The sequence below is a fragment of the Lepidochelys kempii genome, chromosome 2, assembly GCF_965140265.1.
Source record: "Lepidochelys kempii isolate rLepKem1 chromosome 2, rLepKem1.hap2, whole genome shotgun sequence".
In the NCBI taxonomy this organism is placed as follows: Eukaryota; Metazoa; Chordata; order Testudines; family Cheloniidae; genus Lepidochelys; species Lepidochelys kempii.
The window spans coordinates 180,931,282-180,948,810 of NC_133257.1; the positions used below are offsets into that span (position 1 = coordinate 180,931,282).

General features: G+C 38.6%; 1 protein-coding gene across 4 annotated transcripts in view; it reads right to left on the reverse strand.

Annotated features, from left to right (window-relative positions):
• The window catches only part of ANLN (anillin, actin binding protein), a 41,735-nt gene that overhangs the window by 9,977 nt on the left and 14,229 nt on the right, over positions 1–17,529 (reverse strand). Inside the window, exons 9-21 of one of the 4 annotated variants that reach the window (XM_073332882.1) lie at positions 17,294–17,410; positions 16,528–16,763; positions 14,550–14,701; positions 13,753–13,900; positions 12,314–12,449; positions 11,734–11,916; positions 8,142–8,268; positions 6,472–6,520; positions 6,331–6,390; positions 3,683–3,721; positions 3,301–3,322; positions 2,455–2,567; positions 764–817 (exon numbers count right to left, since the gene is read on the reverse strand). In XM_073332882.1, the coding sequence (XP_073188983.1) occupies positions 764–817; positions 2,455–2,567; positions 3,301–3,322; positions 3,683–3,721; positions 6,331–6,390; positions 6,472–6,520; positions 8,142–8,268; positions 11,734–11,916; positions 12,314–12,449; positions 13,753–13,900; positions 14,550–14,701; positions 16,528–16,763; positions 17,294–17,410 (1,436 nt within the window). Of the gene's footprint in view, positions 1–763; positions 818–2,454; positions 2,568–3,300; positions 3,323–3,682; positions 3,722–6,330; positions 6,521–8,141; positions 8,269–11,733; positions 11,917–12,313; positions 12,450–13,752; positions 13,901–14,549; positions 14,702–16,527; positions 16,764–17,293; positions 17,411–17,529 lie in introns of all 4 variants that reach the window. The other 3 variants (XM_073332883.1, XM_073332881.1, XM_073332884.1) reach the window with 3 other exon arrangements.

The following is a 17,529-nucleotide window of genomic DNA, read 5'->3' on the forward strand; positions in this document are numbered from 1 at the left end:
TATATATGGACATGGATATTGGCATGTTGACTGTAGGAATACACTGTTTTTCCTTATAGACCCTATTAAGCTAAACCAAGCAAAAAAGAAAAAGAAAAAAAAAGAAAGTGGCTCAAGATAAGCCACTTCTCCACAAATACTTGAGGGTTTAAGAGACAATGCCAGGACAGGAAGGGACCCCTTTCCCCATACACCTCAAAGTGTGGGAGAGTACCTCAGGGGAACTAGACTAAGATGCAAGCGCCTGCTGAGGTGTCTGAAGTTACCTAAAAGCTTGCCAAGCAGGCTAACACATATGTGGAGACTGTTTAACAGTAGGAGAAAAGTATTTAGAGAAAAAGCCATAGAATTTGTGGGATGCTAAGTGTTTTGTGTTTTCTGATCCCTTCTATCCTAGAAGCATAACAGTCAACCTTATCCCTTTGATGGAATTGTGTGGAAAAATGGAAGTAGGATCACTTGACAGCATTAGTTTGTAAACAAAAAAACCAACAGTTTAAATTTGGAAGCTTTGGTGGCATTTAAACAAATTTGAGTTCTAGCATGCTGGACAGACTAACACTGCAGAGATTTCTTTTTAAATGACCCAGTTGTATTATATTTCACTTGCCAATTTGCTAAGTTATTAGGAGAATCTTTGTAAGTGTCCTTCTAGAAAGATTTCAACTTCTAACTACTGCAGAAGAAGAGCAACAGACATGAGCAACATGCACTAGGAAAAGAGTGTCTTAAGTTTTAGTCACAAGCAAGTAAACATAGCAACCTTGTCCTGGAACATAAAGCCCAGTAGCTCTCTTTCCTTCCCTCCATAATTTATCTGGGGAAAAAAAGAAATATGCTGAATGTGACTAGGTGTGAAATGAAGGTTTTTTGTTTTTTTTTAAAGCAGCATAAAACTACATTTGAGTATGTTTCATTCCTCTCTCTGCATTCAGTCTTGCATTATAAGATATTAGAGCAGAAGCATTTGCAACACCACTGTGGTGGTCATCTAAGCCCCCATAAGGGGAAGTATAAAGCAAATTAAAAAGCAGTTCAGTGCAGTTGAGGGGCAGGACACAGCTAAAGCTTTAAAAAAAAAAAAAGTCACGTGATTGTAAGCAGTGTCAGATCTCCACTCTTCCTGTATAACAATGTGCATTTATGGTATTGAGAAACTAAATATCTTAAAATGATATTCCTAGAAGGATTTCTAGGAAAAAATCTGTATTTCCCAGCTTGGCCCATAAATTCATTCAAACACTATCAGATGATCATGATGGCTTTTATAATTTACTTTTCCCATCCAAAAAAGGAGAGTACTCAAACATGAAGCACTGAGCACAAAGGTAAAAAAGACACTATTTCCCAAAGAACCAGAAGACTCCAATAACCAAATCAAGTGCTTAATAACCCAAGAACAATTCCCACAAGAGGCCCAAATCAAAAAAGAAAAAAAATTTTTTTAAATTTTTTTTTAAATAAAGAATTAAAGGAAGCATCAAAGGGGATCAGAATTGGCATCTGGAGCTTGTTTGCAAATCCCTAGCCTGTCATGGTCTATAAAGATACCTTACTACAGAATTGAATTGCACTAAGTCCAATCCTTCTCTACCAGACTTCAGTATGACACTTCAAAGTTTATTGGAGAATTCTTGAAGTAACAAGAGTTAACTTGCACAAATATAAAAAAGTAACAGACTAGACCAGCTCTTGGCATATAGTAATAAAATTGTTTAACAGGTATTTACATTGTAAAGGGTCTGTTTTTTCTCTTTGTTATGCAGTTAGTGTTTACAAATTCTAGAGTCACTCACTTACGTGGAATGCAACTGTGACAAAGCCATATTTACACAAGACAAGCTCTACAGAAAACAGCTCTCCATTTTTTAAAAATCCATCATCATGAAGAACATGGAGGCTAACAAAAGTTTTAATTAGTACCTGAATTCAATCTGCATAAGATAAATATAGTCAGGAGTATCAGTTACATGGCAAGAATGTTGTTGTGGTTTTGTTTAAAGTCAACTCCAAATGAAATTCAGTGCAGAGGAATTCAGATAATGTGTCTTCTGACAATAATTGAACAGTTAAGTGGTTTATTTCTCAGGTTATAGCATATTTTTAGAATTGGCTGTTTATAGACCATTCTTAAAGACCTGCATGAATGAGCTTACTTCTGATAAATTTCGTTGATCTAAGAATGGATACCAATGCACTGGTGGCCATATGCTACTGTATCTTACATTTAGTCCTAGTAACAGTGGTTCTCAGTGCCAAATATTAGATTTTTTTGTATTGCAAACCTGTACTTCAGTCCTCTAAAAACTAGATGTGGTATTGTCTGAAGATTTTTAAATGATTTTATTTTTAAGGAGCAATATTGCCTAGAAACACAAGGCCAGGCAAAATTCCATTCTTTCACAGTAGCACGCGGATATATTTGAAGTAGTAGTGAAAAATAGGTTCCATTACCTTGTCCAAAGTAAATTTGGAGCTCCCTATTGAAGACAGTGAAATCTTGTGAGATCCAACAAGTACAAAGTTACTAGTGCGCACAGCATTGGGGCCACCTGGACTGGCCATGACTGTGATGAGTTAAAAAAATAATAATAAAAAGAAAAAGGTTAAGACAACATAACATGCAAAATTATGAGGTGTTGCTGGGCTCATACACTACAATATTAAGTAAGAGATGGAAAGAATGGAAAGGGAAGGATGATTTTTCTGCTAGCAACTTCTCCCCTGATTCTGCATGAATGGGCTGTGCCTCATCCCTGCGAAAGGCAGAGACACAGGGCATTTATGCAGAGTTGGGCAGAAGCCATACAGCAGAGATTATTTCCTCAAAGTTAGGACTAGAGACATGTGAGAAGTGCCAATGAAATGCACATTGATGATACTTTGGTTCTCAGAGTTAGTCTCCAACAAACAAGACTGTTACAAAATTATGTTATGCGATATTGCATCTGTTGAAAGCAACAGAGCCCAATATATGGATTAAAAATAGAATAACCACCAAGTGTTGGTTTACTTAAAACACACTTTTCCAGGTAAAAAATGGATGCTATAAATATTTGATGCCAGATGTTAAATTTTAGAGTTGTACAGTAAAATTCAGCTACTCACAGCAATAATTTACATGTAAACTTGGGGCCAGATTCTCAGCTGGTGTAAACTAACAGAGCTTCAAGACTCACACCAACTGAGAATTTAGCTTGGGATTAAGTACAAAACAATCCTGTTGAGAGATTATTATTGCTTTCGCTACCCCGCATTATAGATATTCCCTTTGGTACAAAAAGGTTAGGTTTTGCTTACCTGGCGTAAGAAGGGTGCTTTTCTGGAAAGACAGAAAGATTCATTAGGGAAAGAAAATAGAGAAATCAACAGATTTTAGAAGCTTGCTTTGTATAAATTAAGACCAGTCTTAAGTCAAACACTGCACTTGAAATTCTAGATCTCTTAAAAATAAAGCATATGTACTAATTTTAATCTTTTTTAATGTATTTAGAATGCTCACTAGCTCATGGTTATGTGCTGAAAAGGCTTGATAGAAAGCTAGGTAGTTTCGAGTTTCAAGTGAAAGAAGATACAAGCTGTCTGAAGTAGGGAAACAATGTTGTTCAGCATGTGTGAACATGGCTTTTAGAAAAGGCAATTTAATTTCCAGAAGTCATTAGAGTATTACACTAGTACTTACAGTAGTAATAGATGTCAATAATCTCTTTGGAGTAATAACCTATGAAAAACAAGATAGCATGAAAGCCAAGTACATTTCAGATTGCACATTGTAGTTCAAACCAAGTATAGTTTTAATATGTATGATAAAAATGCCATTCAAGTTTTATGGTCTAAAGCAATTCTGACCGGTGATTAACTCTTGTCCTGAGTCAGCCAGGTTTGTTTTCCTATACCCAAGACTCAAGGTTGAATAATTCCACTGAAGCATGTAATAAAATACACAGATCAAGAGGTAGAAAACATACATTTACATTAATTGGGTCTGGACAGCAGGTGTTTTAAAATGAATATCCAAGCCTTCTATTCACATGCAAATCTTTGGTGCATTTAGCAGCTCAACTTGCATCTGTTACTCTAGTAAGTTTAGCAGTTAATTGAAATGAGAATCAAATAATGCATATATTGTAAGTAAATGAGTGCCTAATGTTTGTGTTCTTGTGTATTGACAAGTGTCAAGTTTAACTTATCAAATGAACATAAATATATTACCTGGAGCTTTGTTTAGTTTAAGAGAAAAATACATGAACAGTAATTAAGAACAAGACAAGTCCATCCTTGCAACTGATGGGAAAAGATACACAAGAGATAATTTGTCATCAAAAGCAGATACAGTAGACCGATTGCCAGGGGGCTGGAATGGAGAAAGTTTTCTAGATGACTTGACCCCTGCAAACTTTCACTGAGCTCTGAAAAGTACCTACTGAATGGTCCTGGTTCTCCCTTCCTTAGACAACAGAAAAACTGCAGTTCCAGCTAACAAGTCAATGCAGTGCTTCTAAGAAGGCTGGTTCCTGGCAAACTTTGAAGCACCCCCGAAACTACAGCACATAGGAGGGAGGTGGACCCAGGATCTCAGATTCTCAGGCTTGCATCAGCTGGACAAGGGAGAGAGAATCAGACAGTCCCTTCCACTCAAGATGTCTGTGGCAAGTGGCAAGACACTCAAAATGTTTTTAATCAGTCAGTTATGAACACAATGAAAATCCTTCAATGAGCAAAAACTGATCTTAAAAAGTAAGATCTTGGTTCTGTGATGACCATTTGTCCTCTCCCAGCTGCAACCAATTTCCTCAGCAGAAGTGAGAGCTAAGGAGTTGCAGCACTATTGGGTACTTTGAATAGATGTACTTCACACCTCCAACCCTGGATCTGTACAGTTGTAGATTACCACAGCGTAGGTTGGGGGCGGGAGAGAAGAGTGCACACAAGAGGTCTCAAGATCATCTTTATATGGGAAAAGAAGTGGAAGGTTGAAGGAAAAGGAAATCCAAAGGCCAACGTTTGCAGGAGCTAAGCCCAAGCAAGCCTTCTATGTCCTGTAGGAGCCTAATTTACATAGGCAGGCGGGGATGATGGGGGAAGAGACAAACTTTTGGTTCTTTGTTTTAAATTAGAGCGTTCAAAGTCCCCTGCTCCCCCACCCAAAAAATAGTTAAGCTTTTTTTTTTTTTTTTTTTTTTTTTTTAAGCCACAAAGTCCAGTCTCATTTGTCCTGGAAAGTCTATAGTAATCTTTGCCAATGTTTAGTCATAGAAAAACACCACAGTTAAGGTTTCAATCTTTGTTCCATTATAGTAGTGATATACTGCTGCCCTTTCCCCAAAACACACATTTTCAAAATACCAAAAGGTTAACTCACAGAAGTATATATTTTACTAAATACGAAAAGAGCAAATATTTTAAATTTAAACAAAAAACCCACAAACAAACAAAAACAAACTTATAGGCTTTCAGAAGTGGCCAAAATTTGTGTCTTTACTTACTGAAAGAATAGGGAAATTAACTCATTATTCTTATTAAATACCGTAGCTTGTCATAGTCCTGTGCATAGACCTGTAATTAGTGCTTGCACTCTATACTAGCTTCAGTTTGCTTTAAAAAATGATAATCTGATTAAAATAGCATTTGCTGACTTTATCCCAATGACTACATTGGCAACATTCTTTTTCTAATTTTAGGTGCTTAATACATTTCCATTGACCAATCTGTAGAGCCTTGTGCAGATACAAAATTTAGATCCACATCTATCCACAATCCACAAAAATGGTTCACGGATGCAGATATCTGTGGATGTAAAGCAGATATCTGCAGATTCGCAGGGCTTTAACCATCTGGCTGCAGTACAGGGCACTGGCACACAGTTTACATGTTTGGGAGCGTGAGGCAGTAGAGAAGGGAACGAGCCACATTAAGAATCATTACCAAAGAGGCAAAAATGTCTTGTACTAGATGAAAGCTTGGAAAGCGTGCCACTTTGCAAAACTGCTAGAAGAGAAAAACAACGAACTTTCAGACCTGACGTAGTTAAGTGCCACGTGAAGATGGCCAAGTCTCAATTCTACTCAGTTGAAGGACTTCAAATATAAAAAGACATTTAGAGAGACAGTACATTAAACAGACTGATCAAAAGAAAAGGTAAAGTGATGAAAGGTAAGTATATAGATTTTTTGTGAATGAAGAAAACTTCCCAGTAACCAAATCAGTAAGAGGAAATTGCATCCGCTTTCAATATTAAAAACAGACTGTAGCTCAGTTCTTCTCTCCTTGCTTTATATTGCTTCTAGTGTACCTTTCTTATTGAACTAGTGTGTCAGTTCTTGTGTTTACCTTTGACTTATTTGCCTTTTTCCTCTTATCAGTAGTGCTTGTGCCTTCTTTCCGCTGTACCTGTAAGACAAGAAAGCATTTGAGAAATGGAGAGTGCCTGGCTCCCCCAAGTGGCCTTTTAATAAAAAGACAAGTACATACCAAATGGTAAACTTCAACATTTATTTCAAAGTCATTGGACACATCTTGCCTAAAATAAAGAGAGTAGACTATAGTTAAAAGCATTAATAATGCCAGTAGTGTTTTTAAAAAGTTAGTTATCCCCTCAAAACAGAAGAGGGGTTCACAGTAACTAGTTATTCTGAAAGCAACATCTACAGTAGTCAAAAGTGTTGGGTGTGAATCTAAGATAAAATGTAATAGCAGATATTCTTTATCAGTACATCATAGCATGGCTCTTCCAGGCACGCATGGTGGTCTGTCAAAGTCTTTTCCATCTCTACTACAAACCTGTTTTCAACAAACAAAGCGTTCCAGCACATGAAACATTAGAATATTTGAGACTAATACACTGCTATCTTGAGATAGATTCCAGATGTCACAAGCAAAAGAAAGTGAAATACGATAGAACCTCGATTATATGATCATTTTCCCCCAAAATGGAAAAAAAGATTAAGTGATGTTAAAGAACAAGTTGATATTCCTTCACATTGTGAAGCCTTCGGTGCATTGGAAATCTCTTTGCAGTGGTTTGAAGTACAAAAGAAAGTGATGCAATGCACTGTGCTGCAATTTATGCATCACACCTTCTGTTATTTTGAGATGTTCAATTTTATGAACTCTCAATCCTCAATTAGTTCATAAGATAAGGGGTTTTATGTAATGTGTGTACTACATTAGGTTGTAAACACTCCCTCCGAACAGTGTCCCACCTACAGCAGGACAATAGTATGTCCAGAATGCAGATTCATCTCTCCAGACCAAAAGTTACATAGACTACTACTTTTCAGAATAGTTACCTTTACCATCACCTCAAAATAGGTTTCAGTGCCTTGCATGGCTTCTCACTTTCCAAGGTTTAAAATTTTATATTATATTCACTTTTAATAGGGTTGGCAGAATCTAGAAGGATATAGACGTTTAAGCATTTTTTCAGTCAATTTTCAATTCAAGGAAATTATGCGGGGGGAAGAGATCGGACATTTAATGACAGACGTTGAGATTCAAAAAGTTAAAGCTATATAACAATTAAAACAAATCATCAACATCACATGTCAAAATACACACAAAATAAATATGCTTAAATCAAACTAATAAGTTCTGAAGCAGCATTTCTTTGTTTGTGCATGACTAGTGAAGATGACATTTACCACAAAAATTTTTATCATTCCAAGTCTACCGTTTAAAATAGCATATATCCCATCCTAAATCATCCAACTAAACTCACATTATTATAAAGAATACCTTTAAGCCAGCTATTACTCTAACATTTGACAGGTACGTAGTTAAATTTTAGTCCAAAACAGTGTTGTCGTCAGAGACAACAAAAACCAAAAATGGCCTAGTAGAATGTCAGTCATTACAGCCAGCAGAAAACTCTCTCAGGGAGAGTGACTAATCAGCCATTGCAGGTATCCAAGAGATGACGGGAGAAAAACCAATCCATTCATGAAATTGTTCTTTATGGAAAAAAGTTTGTTCCAAATATTTCTAGAAGAAAATACTCATGCCACAAGACCTGTGAATGTTTGTAGAATATAATATCCTTACAGAAAGGTTAACATTTTAAATTAGTTTAGACAAGATTCTCAGGTATACTTTTCTTCAAAAGCCAGCTAGTTGAGTTCTGAAACTGTTTTTTTGGTACTTACAGAGTAAACGTTGTAGTAAAAGTAAGAGCATCTCCATTCAGGGAATTTGCGGTGCTTGCTACGGGAGTTGCTACCATGTTTTCTGCTCCCGATCTCAACAATATTATGTAGTAGTAGTTTGCTGCTTCTGTGGACAGATTTGAGATGATCACTGTAAGTAGGGTCAGTGCACCCCATGGAACAAGGACCCCAAATTCTACAAAGTTAGCTTATTGCATGGCCGTGAAAATACCCTTCATTCTCACCTTCCACAGATATTTCAGTCAAAAATACTTGATGAATTAAATTGCGATTAATTCTTCTTCACTATGTTCAGGCAGTCCAGCTCTCCAGGCTTCATCAGTTAAGATGTGGTCTGGGTAGTTCATCTAGGTCTTACCCATACCCACTACATGCCAGAGAATGGAGGGGAGCTTGTAGTCAAAATTCAGCAGTTCCTCATCTTAGCTCTACAGGCCTCTGCTGCTGCTCTGTTCTCTTAACAGCCTGACTACCCTGTCTGCATACTAGCTTCCTATGCTCCCTGGCTCATTAACCCTCTCCTTCCTGCCTACATCTGTAGAACAATGAAGGAGTATATACTGTCATCTCGTTAATTCCCCCTTGTAGGGAAAGGTACAGAGTAAGAGGCAGCTGCAGGCATATCTGAGCAGGGCAAGGAGGCAAAACAAGAATCCTGGGTATCTGGCTGCAGCAAACAAACTACAGCAAAAGTGCTGAGTTCTGTGGCATCTTAGAAAGATAACAAGCTCCACAGCTGCCTAGAGTCCCTGGGACCCAAAATGAGATGACTGGAACAGTTCTCTCAGGCATTGGTTCAGGAACTTAGCAGACTCAGACAGACAATGGCTTACACTGTTCACATTTGAGGTTCTCTTCAACAATAAAAGCAGAACACTTCCACCAAAAAAATGAAAGCTGAGATTTTGAAGCACAATTATGGCAAATTCCACATTTGTGGAATACATAGCAACCTGACTGCAAATGAGATACAAAATGAAAAATGGTTTTGGCCAATTTATATAACACCATTGACAGAATCACTAAAAAGGGAACAAAATACAGCAGCATGTTTGTAACACATGGGGATAGAAAGCAAGTATCACATCAGATACGTGTGCATCCCCGCTGCCAAGATTCACATTAGAGAATGTTAACAGAATTCACATTTTAGGTTTTATGATATGTGATATGTAAAAACAGGCTGTTTAAAGATATACAGCTATCGCATGCAGTCAATAAGAGTTATTGAACCAAATCTTATCCTCACAATTTAGTGCTGCAAAAAGCAGTTAACACATTAGAAACCACTGAAGTTTCTGGTGGTATTACATAAATCACTGACATTGGATAAAGCGTGCTGGTTAATGCAAGCTTGCAAATGGTCAGATTTAACCACCACGGGGCACAGTAATTTTTCAAGTATTTGCAGCAAAAACCTTCAAAAACTTATTAAGCAGATACAATTTTAGTTAGCTTGGCTAGATGAAATATTGCACCTTCAGATCCATGTTTAACAAATTTAGATCTTAACTTAACTCTTCTCAACTCATTTGATTTAGACACACCAAGCAGACAGAGGACTACTTTTCAGAAAGAGTATTTAATTTGAAACGTAACTATTCCTGTTCCTCAGCAACCCTAGGTTAAACATGCACTGAGCAAATTTAAAACAAAAAACCTCATAATTCAACATCCACATTGATACAAGGCTAATATTAGATATAGTCCAGAAATTCATACAGCAAGTTTAAACAGCACAGAAAGTAGAGAACTAAAATCCAAGGTTTCCCCTCAAAACATCAGGGAAAACTACAGGATCAGATTTTTTTTCCAAACACCAGGACTTAGAGGAAGTCAGAATTTCTTGAACATTTTTAGTGAGTTATGAGGTACCGTATCAAAAGGAGGAAGTTTACTTTTACATTTCCTTGGTCTATTGATAAGAACAGCTTGAAGTTCAGAGGATTTTCACTATACTAGTTCTGGATGCATCAATTTATACTAATTAATTAAGGACCTAATTATTCCACATAGGCAGTCAAATTAATTTGCATGATCAGGGCCCAAATAGGCTTATTTTACGATATTATTCGCACCTTACTGGAAGAATACAGTGCAGGCAGCCGGCTAAAGAGAATCAAGGTTTTCTGAAATTCAGGGTTGATGACAGGGGTTTTTTGCCACATTTTTACCAACTGCTAGCGGATCACCTAAATCTGCAACTTCTACCCTATTGTAAAGGGCTTGACAACAGGTTTCATTCAGGATTTTCTTCTCCTATGAATCATTTCCAGGCATTACCGCATCTCAGAACAAAAATTATTCTCTGAGAAACCAGACTATGAAAGCAATCCATCCAAAGACTAGGCAACTGGGTACTCAATAATATTGCCTCTTTATTCCTGTGAGAAGTCAGTGTTATAGCATTTCCTTAATATTAAATCCCTGCTTTTATTATAGAGGGTCTGGGAATTTTTGTTCACTGATTGTAGGAATATTTCTGCCACAACCCCAGGAAGACAAAAAGGAGAGTTGTGGTCTTAAGATGACTCAGCAGTGACACATGTAGAGCAGCTAGAGCAAATCTTATGCTTCCAAAGGCCCTGATTTCAGAGTCTTTATCCCCCATCAGAGAAGTGCCTACAATAGGACAAATACCACTCCTGAAATGACCACTAGCATCTCACAAATCCTCTACCTGATGCTGAAATAGTAGTGAAAACACAAGCAGGAGAAGTTCTTCCGTCAGTGCTGAATCCATGTTGCTGACCCCAGTTACAGTGATTGCGCAGACACAAAAATGGCTCAGTTGGATGTGTTGGTGGGCTAAGAGCATTTCCAGTCAAGTTCTGTGGGATGGTAATGAGTAATGGTCTCAAGTTGCAGTGGGGGAGGTTTCGATTGGATATTAGGAAAAACTTTTTCACTAAGAGGGTGGTGAAACACTGGAATGAGTTACCTAGGGAGGTGGTAGAATCTCCTTCCTTAGAGGTTTTTAAGGTCAGGCTTGACAAAGCCCTGGCTGGGATGATTTAACTGGGAATTGGTCCTGCTTTGAGCAGGGGGTTGGACTAGATGACCTTCTGGGGTCCCTTCCAACCCTGATATTCTATGATTCTATGGACAGACAACTTCTCCCACAAAACACCATAAACCAAGCCCTAGAGCAATGACAGATAACTATGGTTGTAAGAATTCTGGGATACATCCCCAGAATCCATGGGACATTCAATCCATCCATGGGACATTTATTTTAGGATTTTTAAGTCACTTATGTTAGCTTTTAAAAAATTGGTGAGAAAAGGTGATGCAATGAGAACTACAAGATCCAAAACAGTCCAGAGGTCTCATTTTTTCCTCCCTACTTCAAGGCAGTCAGGCTGTTTCCTGGGAGGTGCTCAGATACTATGACAGGTGCCGTTAAGAGAACTTAGAATAAAGTTTTAGCTAAAACCAGGTTCGTATTACAGTCACTACAATCTCCTTTTCAAATACCATGGCATTTGTGGGAAACACCAACAATCATAATGATTAAAATGCAAGCAAAGCAGGCTAAATATATTTTCTAAGTTACACCTAAGCACCTTACCTGGTTTCTGAACTGTACTGCAAACAAAGTCTGCTTTCAGAGGTAGTCGCATTTCTGAAAGAGTAACAGATCCCCTGGACGGAGCAAATTCACGGGGCGTAGAAGCAGCTTTATTTTTTTTGCCCTGAGGTCCTTCGTTCTTCAATTTGTTGAGTTCTTCAAGCAAAGCTTTTCTCTTTTCAGCTGTAAAGAGAGATTATTTAAATTGGAACAAGGGAAAAAAAAGTGGAGAGAGGGTGTAGCTAAGTACCATTTGCTATCAATTCCTTTATTGGGTAAGTGTACCATTATGAAGTGTTTGAGGACAGAGTGCCAATATGCAAGAGGAAATTGTGCAAGGAAGTATAGTGGACTAACAGAAGGGTGTGGGAGAATGGAGGGGCAAGTGACCTTTACCCACCTAATCACTTCTTCCTTTCAGAAGAGGGATTATAACTAATCCCTAATAACTAGAGAGAACAACAGACTGCCATCTGAACTGGATTTTCCTGGGCCTGTTAACTTGAAAACTTCAACCATTCAGAAATTGTTCTGTAATTTAAAGGATGAGTCTGAATTTTAGCCATTCTTTAAGACATACTTGCAAGAAGGAGAAGTCTTTCTGCTTCAGCTTCTTCCTGTGACCCCTTTCCATGTTCCTCATCAATACAGCAGTTCAGAGCTTGGCTGGCCTGATGAATCACAGTCTGCTGCAAACTGATCTCATTATTCAGCTCCTAACATAGTCCCATAATTTAAAAAAAAAAAAAAAAAAAGAGTGAGGTTACAAAAGAATTTTACTCTTTGAGCTAGTATCCAAGAGGAAAGCCTTCAGAACAGCATTTTCTTTAAATGGTTTCCTCCAATCTGTAGAAACGTAGCTAGACAAACTATAAATCTTACAGTATGAAGTTTTACTCTCAAGGGTTTCTCTTCCCTTCCACCATTGCTGACAACAGTACAGATGTGACAAGGCAACAAGTGGGGAATGTTCTAGGAGTTACCACCTTCAATAGGGCTGCTCACGAAAAGTTAGGAGATACATGGTAGAGAGATACAGATGGATTTGTAGGCAAGGGAGTAAGGTCAGAACACAGCATGATTAAAGCTACAGTTACAATTCCTACATAAACCTGGAAATGGCAGTATCGTAGATTAGTGAGAACAGGCAAGAGTGCCCAATAAAAGAGCTATGTTCTCTCCAGACCAGAGGTGGGTAAATTACGGCCCACGGGACCATCCTGCCCGGCCCTTGAGTTCCCGGCTGGGGTGGCTAGCCCGCAGCCTCAGCTCACTGCACCGCCAGCGCTCTGGCCTGCTGCTCCTCCCAGGCAGCACAGTGGCATGGCTGGCTTCAGCCAGGCGGCAGGGCTGCAAACTCTTGCTGCTCTGAGCAGCATGGTAAGGGGGTGGGGAGGTTGGGTAAGGAGCAGGAGGTTTGGGGGGGGTAGTCAGGGGACCGGGGGGGGGGGGTGGCTTGGATAGGCGTGGGAGTCCGGGGTGGGGGGGCGGGCTGTCTGTCAGTGGGCAGGGAGGGTGGATAGGGGTTGGGGCTGTCGGTCTCAGGAGGGGGCGGTCAGGGGACAAGGAGCTTGGGGGGAGGGAGAGGGGAGGGGGTTGGATGGGTTTTGAGGGTGGCAGTCAGGGGGTGGGAAGTGGAAGGGGGAAGGGTCCAGGCTGTTTGGGGAGGCACAGCCTTCCCTACCCGGCCCTCCATACAGTTTCACAACCCTGATGAGGCCCTCGGGCCACAAAGTTTGCCCACCCCTGCTCCAGACTATTGGCTCACAGGTAATGGCCTCACACAACAGCTTCCATTAAAATTTATACAGAACCAAAAGTACTTAGCACGTATCAAATGATGCTACATTTGTCCTGTCTTTAATATAAGAGTCCTAAATTTGGCCAAAATACCTTAATTTTGCCAGTCTACGCAACATTTATTGTCTGTGGCACATACAGGACAAAAACAAAAAAAACCCACAAGAAAGCAGTAAATGGGAGACTAGGTGTTTGTTTGTTTTTTAAAGTTACACATACCTGCATTTTCTGTTTAATATTAACTTGATTAGAAGTTCCATTCCTTTTTACTTCTAGTTTTGAAGCAACATCTTCTTTGCGAACAATCACTTGCTTTATTGAAGAACGATCTGTTTCTTTAAATCTTTGAGATCGATAAGCATCAATGCTTTTTAAAAGAAATCAAGTGTTAGATACATTTAACATTTTAGGGTCCAGCACACCCTTTTACATTAGAGCATTGATGCTTTGGCCCACACATTCTGAAGAATGCCCAAGTCAACACATTTAGATGGGAGCAATTTTATTGCGACCTCCTGTCCAGATTAAGGTTGTGGCAATATAAAGATGATTTTTTAATTTTTTTTTTAAATAAAGATGTAGAGAAGAAGCCTTTGGTGAAGGCTTAATTGCCAGCTGGGATCATCTGGGCATTTCACCTTAACAGTTCACTGCCATTGCAGGGGTCTCTGGCATCGGTGGCATCTGGTTTTCTCCTGTTCTCTACCTTTGGCACACAGTTTAATTTCCCTGAGGACTGAAATGTTTTGGTCTAACTAGAGTCTTAACAGATGTATCTGGGTGAATTTAATGGCCTACACTATTAGCCTTAAACTCTATGAAAGTGAGAGAGAAATTCTTGATGAAGACCTGTCATAGCTACACCACTGAAATAGTCTGTTGTTGGGGGCCAAAAGACTGAAGCTTTTTCAAGCTTGTCTTTCCCCGCTCCAGGAGGTACCCAGTTTAATAATGCCAAATATTTCCACAGTGACTTGATTTGCATGTTTAAGCCAAAGCCTCTGAAAATTTGTTACCTATATAGAAGGTTGTGATCTTCTGACAAGGAGCCAATACTGTCTCCAGATTCTGCTCTAGGGACGCGTGTCCTTTGGAATTTGCCAGACTTTGGACTTTCATCACTTATACTGCTGCTTTCAGCAACTGACCTATTAGGGGAAACAAAAACCTTGGGGGGGGGGTGGGGAGGGAAGGAGGAGGAGGAAGAGGAAGAGGAGGTATGCATCATAAATAACTGGCCAGTTAAATGTGGCTTATTCTGCTCCCACCACCTCTACTTGTCTCTCCACCCTTATTTACTCTTCCCAGACATTCCCTTTGAGTAAGCAACCCCTTGCCTATATTTACATTTCCATAAAAAAGTCAGAAGAACTATTTATACTGTACTTTGCAAATACTCTTAGGATATACAATGACAGTTTAATTGATTGTTCCTTGCCTTCCCCTTTAGGTACTTTGACAGGTTGGTTGAAACTTGAACATAGTTAGTCTTTAAGAACACGATGCTGTCAGCTTGACATTAAGCTGAGATCCACTAGCAGGAAACACAAACCCTTAAAATATCTTAAGGGAAGATGAAGTATCTTATTGCATAATTAGTTCTGTTATATTTTATTCTAACAGACAGCACTGTATCTAGGACCAGAAACAAATTTACTAGATTCTGACTGATGACCAAGAACGAGAGTCAGCAATCCTTATGCAGCCAGTGTTCCCACTGACATTAATGGGAGTTCTGGCTAAGTAAAGCCTTTCCTTGGAGATGATGTGTCTATCTTGAAGTCAAGTATTTGACTAGTAATGTGATTTAACAATAACTTCTTGGAAGCAGTGCGTCAGAATGTTCCTTTTCTAGTTGTACTTTTAAACCCTATGTAAAATAAGAGTTTAATCTTTCTTTAGCATTTTTGTTATATAAGCAAACACCAAGCTGCAACTATCTTGTAAGCTATAACCCCAGAATCACATAGCAGGAAGATTTGCCAAAATGTTTCTTATGATTCTTCCACCACTACACAGTGATTTCACTAGATGAAAGTTTGAAGAAGTCCAGGGTTCAGTATGAAGTGCAGATGGAGAAAAAAAAAAAAAAAGTAGATTATATATAGTTTTGTCCCCACCACTTCTGACCTGCAAAGCCCTATGATTTCTTTAGAAAACAAGAAGTAACATGAATAATCTTTCAGCTGTTCCATTTCTAGAAAGTTGATCGTTATGAAGGAAGTTAAGAAGTGAAAGGAAAGCTTTATATTACTGAAATGCAGCCACTTCACAAATAAAACAACAGCTGTTAAACTGGGGAGGGGTTGCAGACAGTTGCAACAATGTTGCCAGAGTGATTTAGTTGACCCTCCTCCCTGCAACCACACCCCACCACAGAAGGGCAAGTACCAGGGAAAACTGCAGTTCTTTCTAACTGACAGTCATAGGAAAAATAAAACAGCTGGTGTGCACCTCTTTCAAGCCACAGAGCACAGTTTATCATGGGTGAAGTATGCTAAAATAGAAAGAGGGAAAGAGGATGATAACTACTATTTTCCCCTTGCCTTCGCACTATCAGCAGCGAATAGCAGGTACCAGAGTTAAACTTTCAAGCTGATGCTGTTTGTTTCGAGGAGATCTCACAGAGCCGCTTTGGGAGTGTTAAAACTAGGGAGCAAACCCCGTGAAAAAAAATTCTGCATCAGTGATTAGGTCATGGAATAAGTGGGGATAGTCGTACTGCCCAAGGCATATGATGCTTCTCTTATGAAGAGAGGTTAAACAGGATTGCATGCTATTTTAACAAATGTTTAGGCACAGTGGCTTAAATTGGACGGATTTTGGCAAGAATGTGGAGGACAAGAATGTAAATATTTCACTGATTTAATAGAAAAGTCTCACATTTTATTCATAGTTGTTCAGGGACCACAATACATAATACAAACATTTATGAAATAACATTTTTGGCGTACAGTCAAATTGTAGATCCCTGTATTTAATATCTGTTCTTACCTCTGGACTTACAACACCAACAGACTCTGCTAACGGAGTTAGCAGAGACATTGATGAAATATTCAGTGACTCTTCCTGCTCATCATCACTCTCAGCTTCCAGGTTCATACTCATTTCTTTTTTTAGTTTTTCTATGTCTGGCCCATCCTCTTGAAGAACTTCATCAAAGATGTCATTTATTACCTTTGAGCTATTCATTTCATCATTCACACTCATCTCAATTTCACATACTGCATCTGAAAAGTCAGAGATCCCAAGGTTACTTATGAGCATATCCTGTAGTACATTTAAAGCACTTATCTTTATTAAAAAAAGAGGCGGAAGTAATTAAATAGAAGATGCAATAATATTTTCCAAGTGGTTCTCTGCTGGCTTATTTCTATAACTCCATAAAGTATTGGCACTTGAAATCAGTTAAAGGTGCACTTAGCGAACAAATCCCAACTTTGAATGGAGGTCTTAAAATTAAATGAGTGTTTCATCACTGTAGGACCAGTTATTTTTTCATTGCGATAAGTTCACACACCAGCCTTCTTGTGTTCCTTTGAAGTCTGAATATCACAATATATTTCTATTTTCCAATTACAATAAAATAATTAAAGAAACCCGGTAATGTTCATATGAATTTGATCTCAAATATATGCTTTGATAGCAAAAGACACTTGCTGAACTAGAAGCCCACTTAATTTGCGGGAAATTGATGTTTTGTTGGACAAAATAATAGTGAACAAGCTTATTTAGGACTAGCTAATGAAGGGTTACAAACCATTCTCTTTCTCTGTAAGTTGCTCAAGCTTTGAGACAGATACTACTTTTAGCGTATTCTTTAGCAACGTGGTCTTCAGAGGACTGAGTTTTTCAGTCTCTTCACATTTTGAAGTGTCTGGGAAGTTTAAAAAAAGGAATAAAGGTAAAATTTCTGCAGGTATGGCCGGAACTATCCAAGATTTCTAATTCTTAAAAAGTCCATAAACCTACAAGTGGAAGAAAAGAATAATCCAC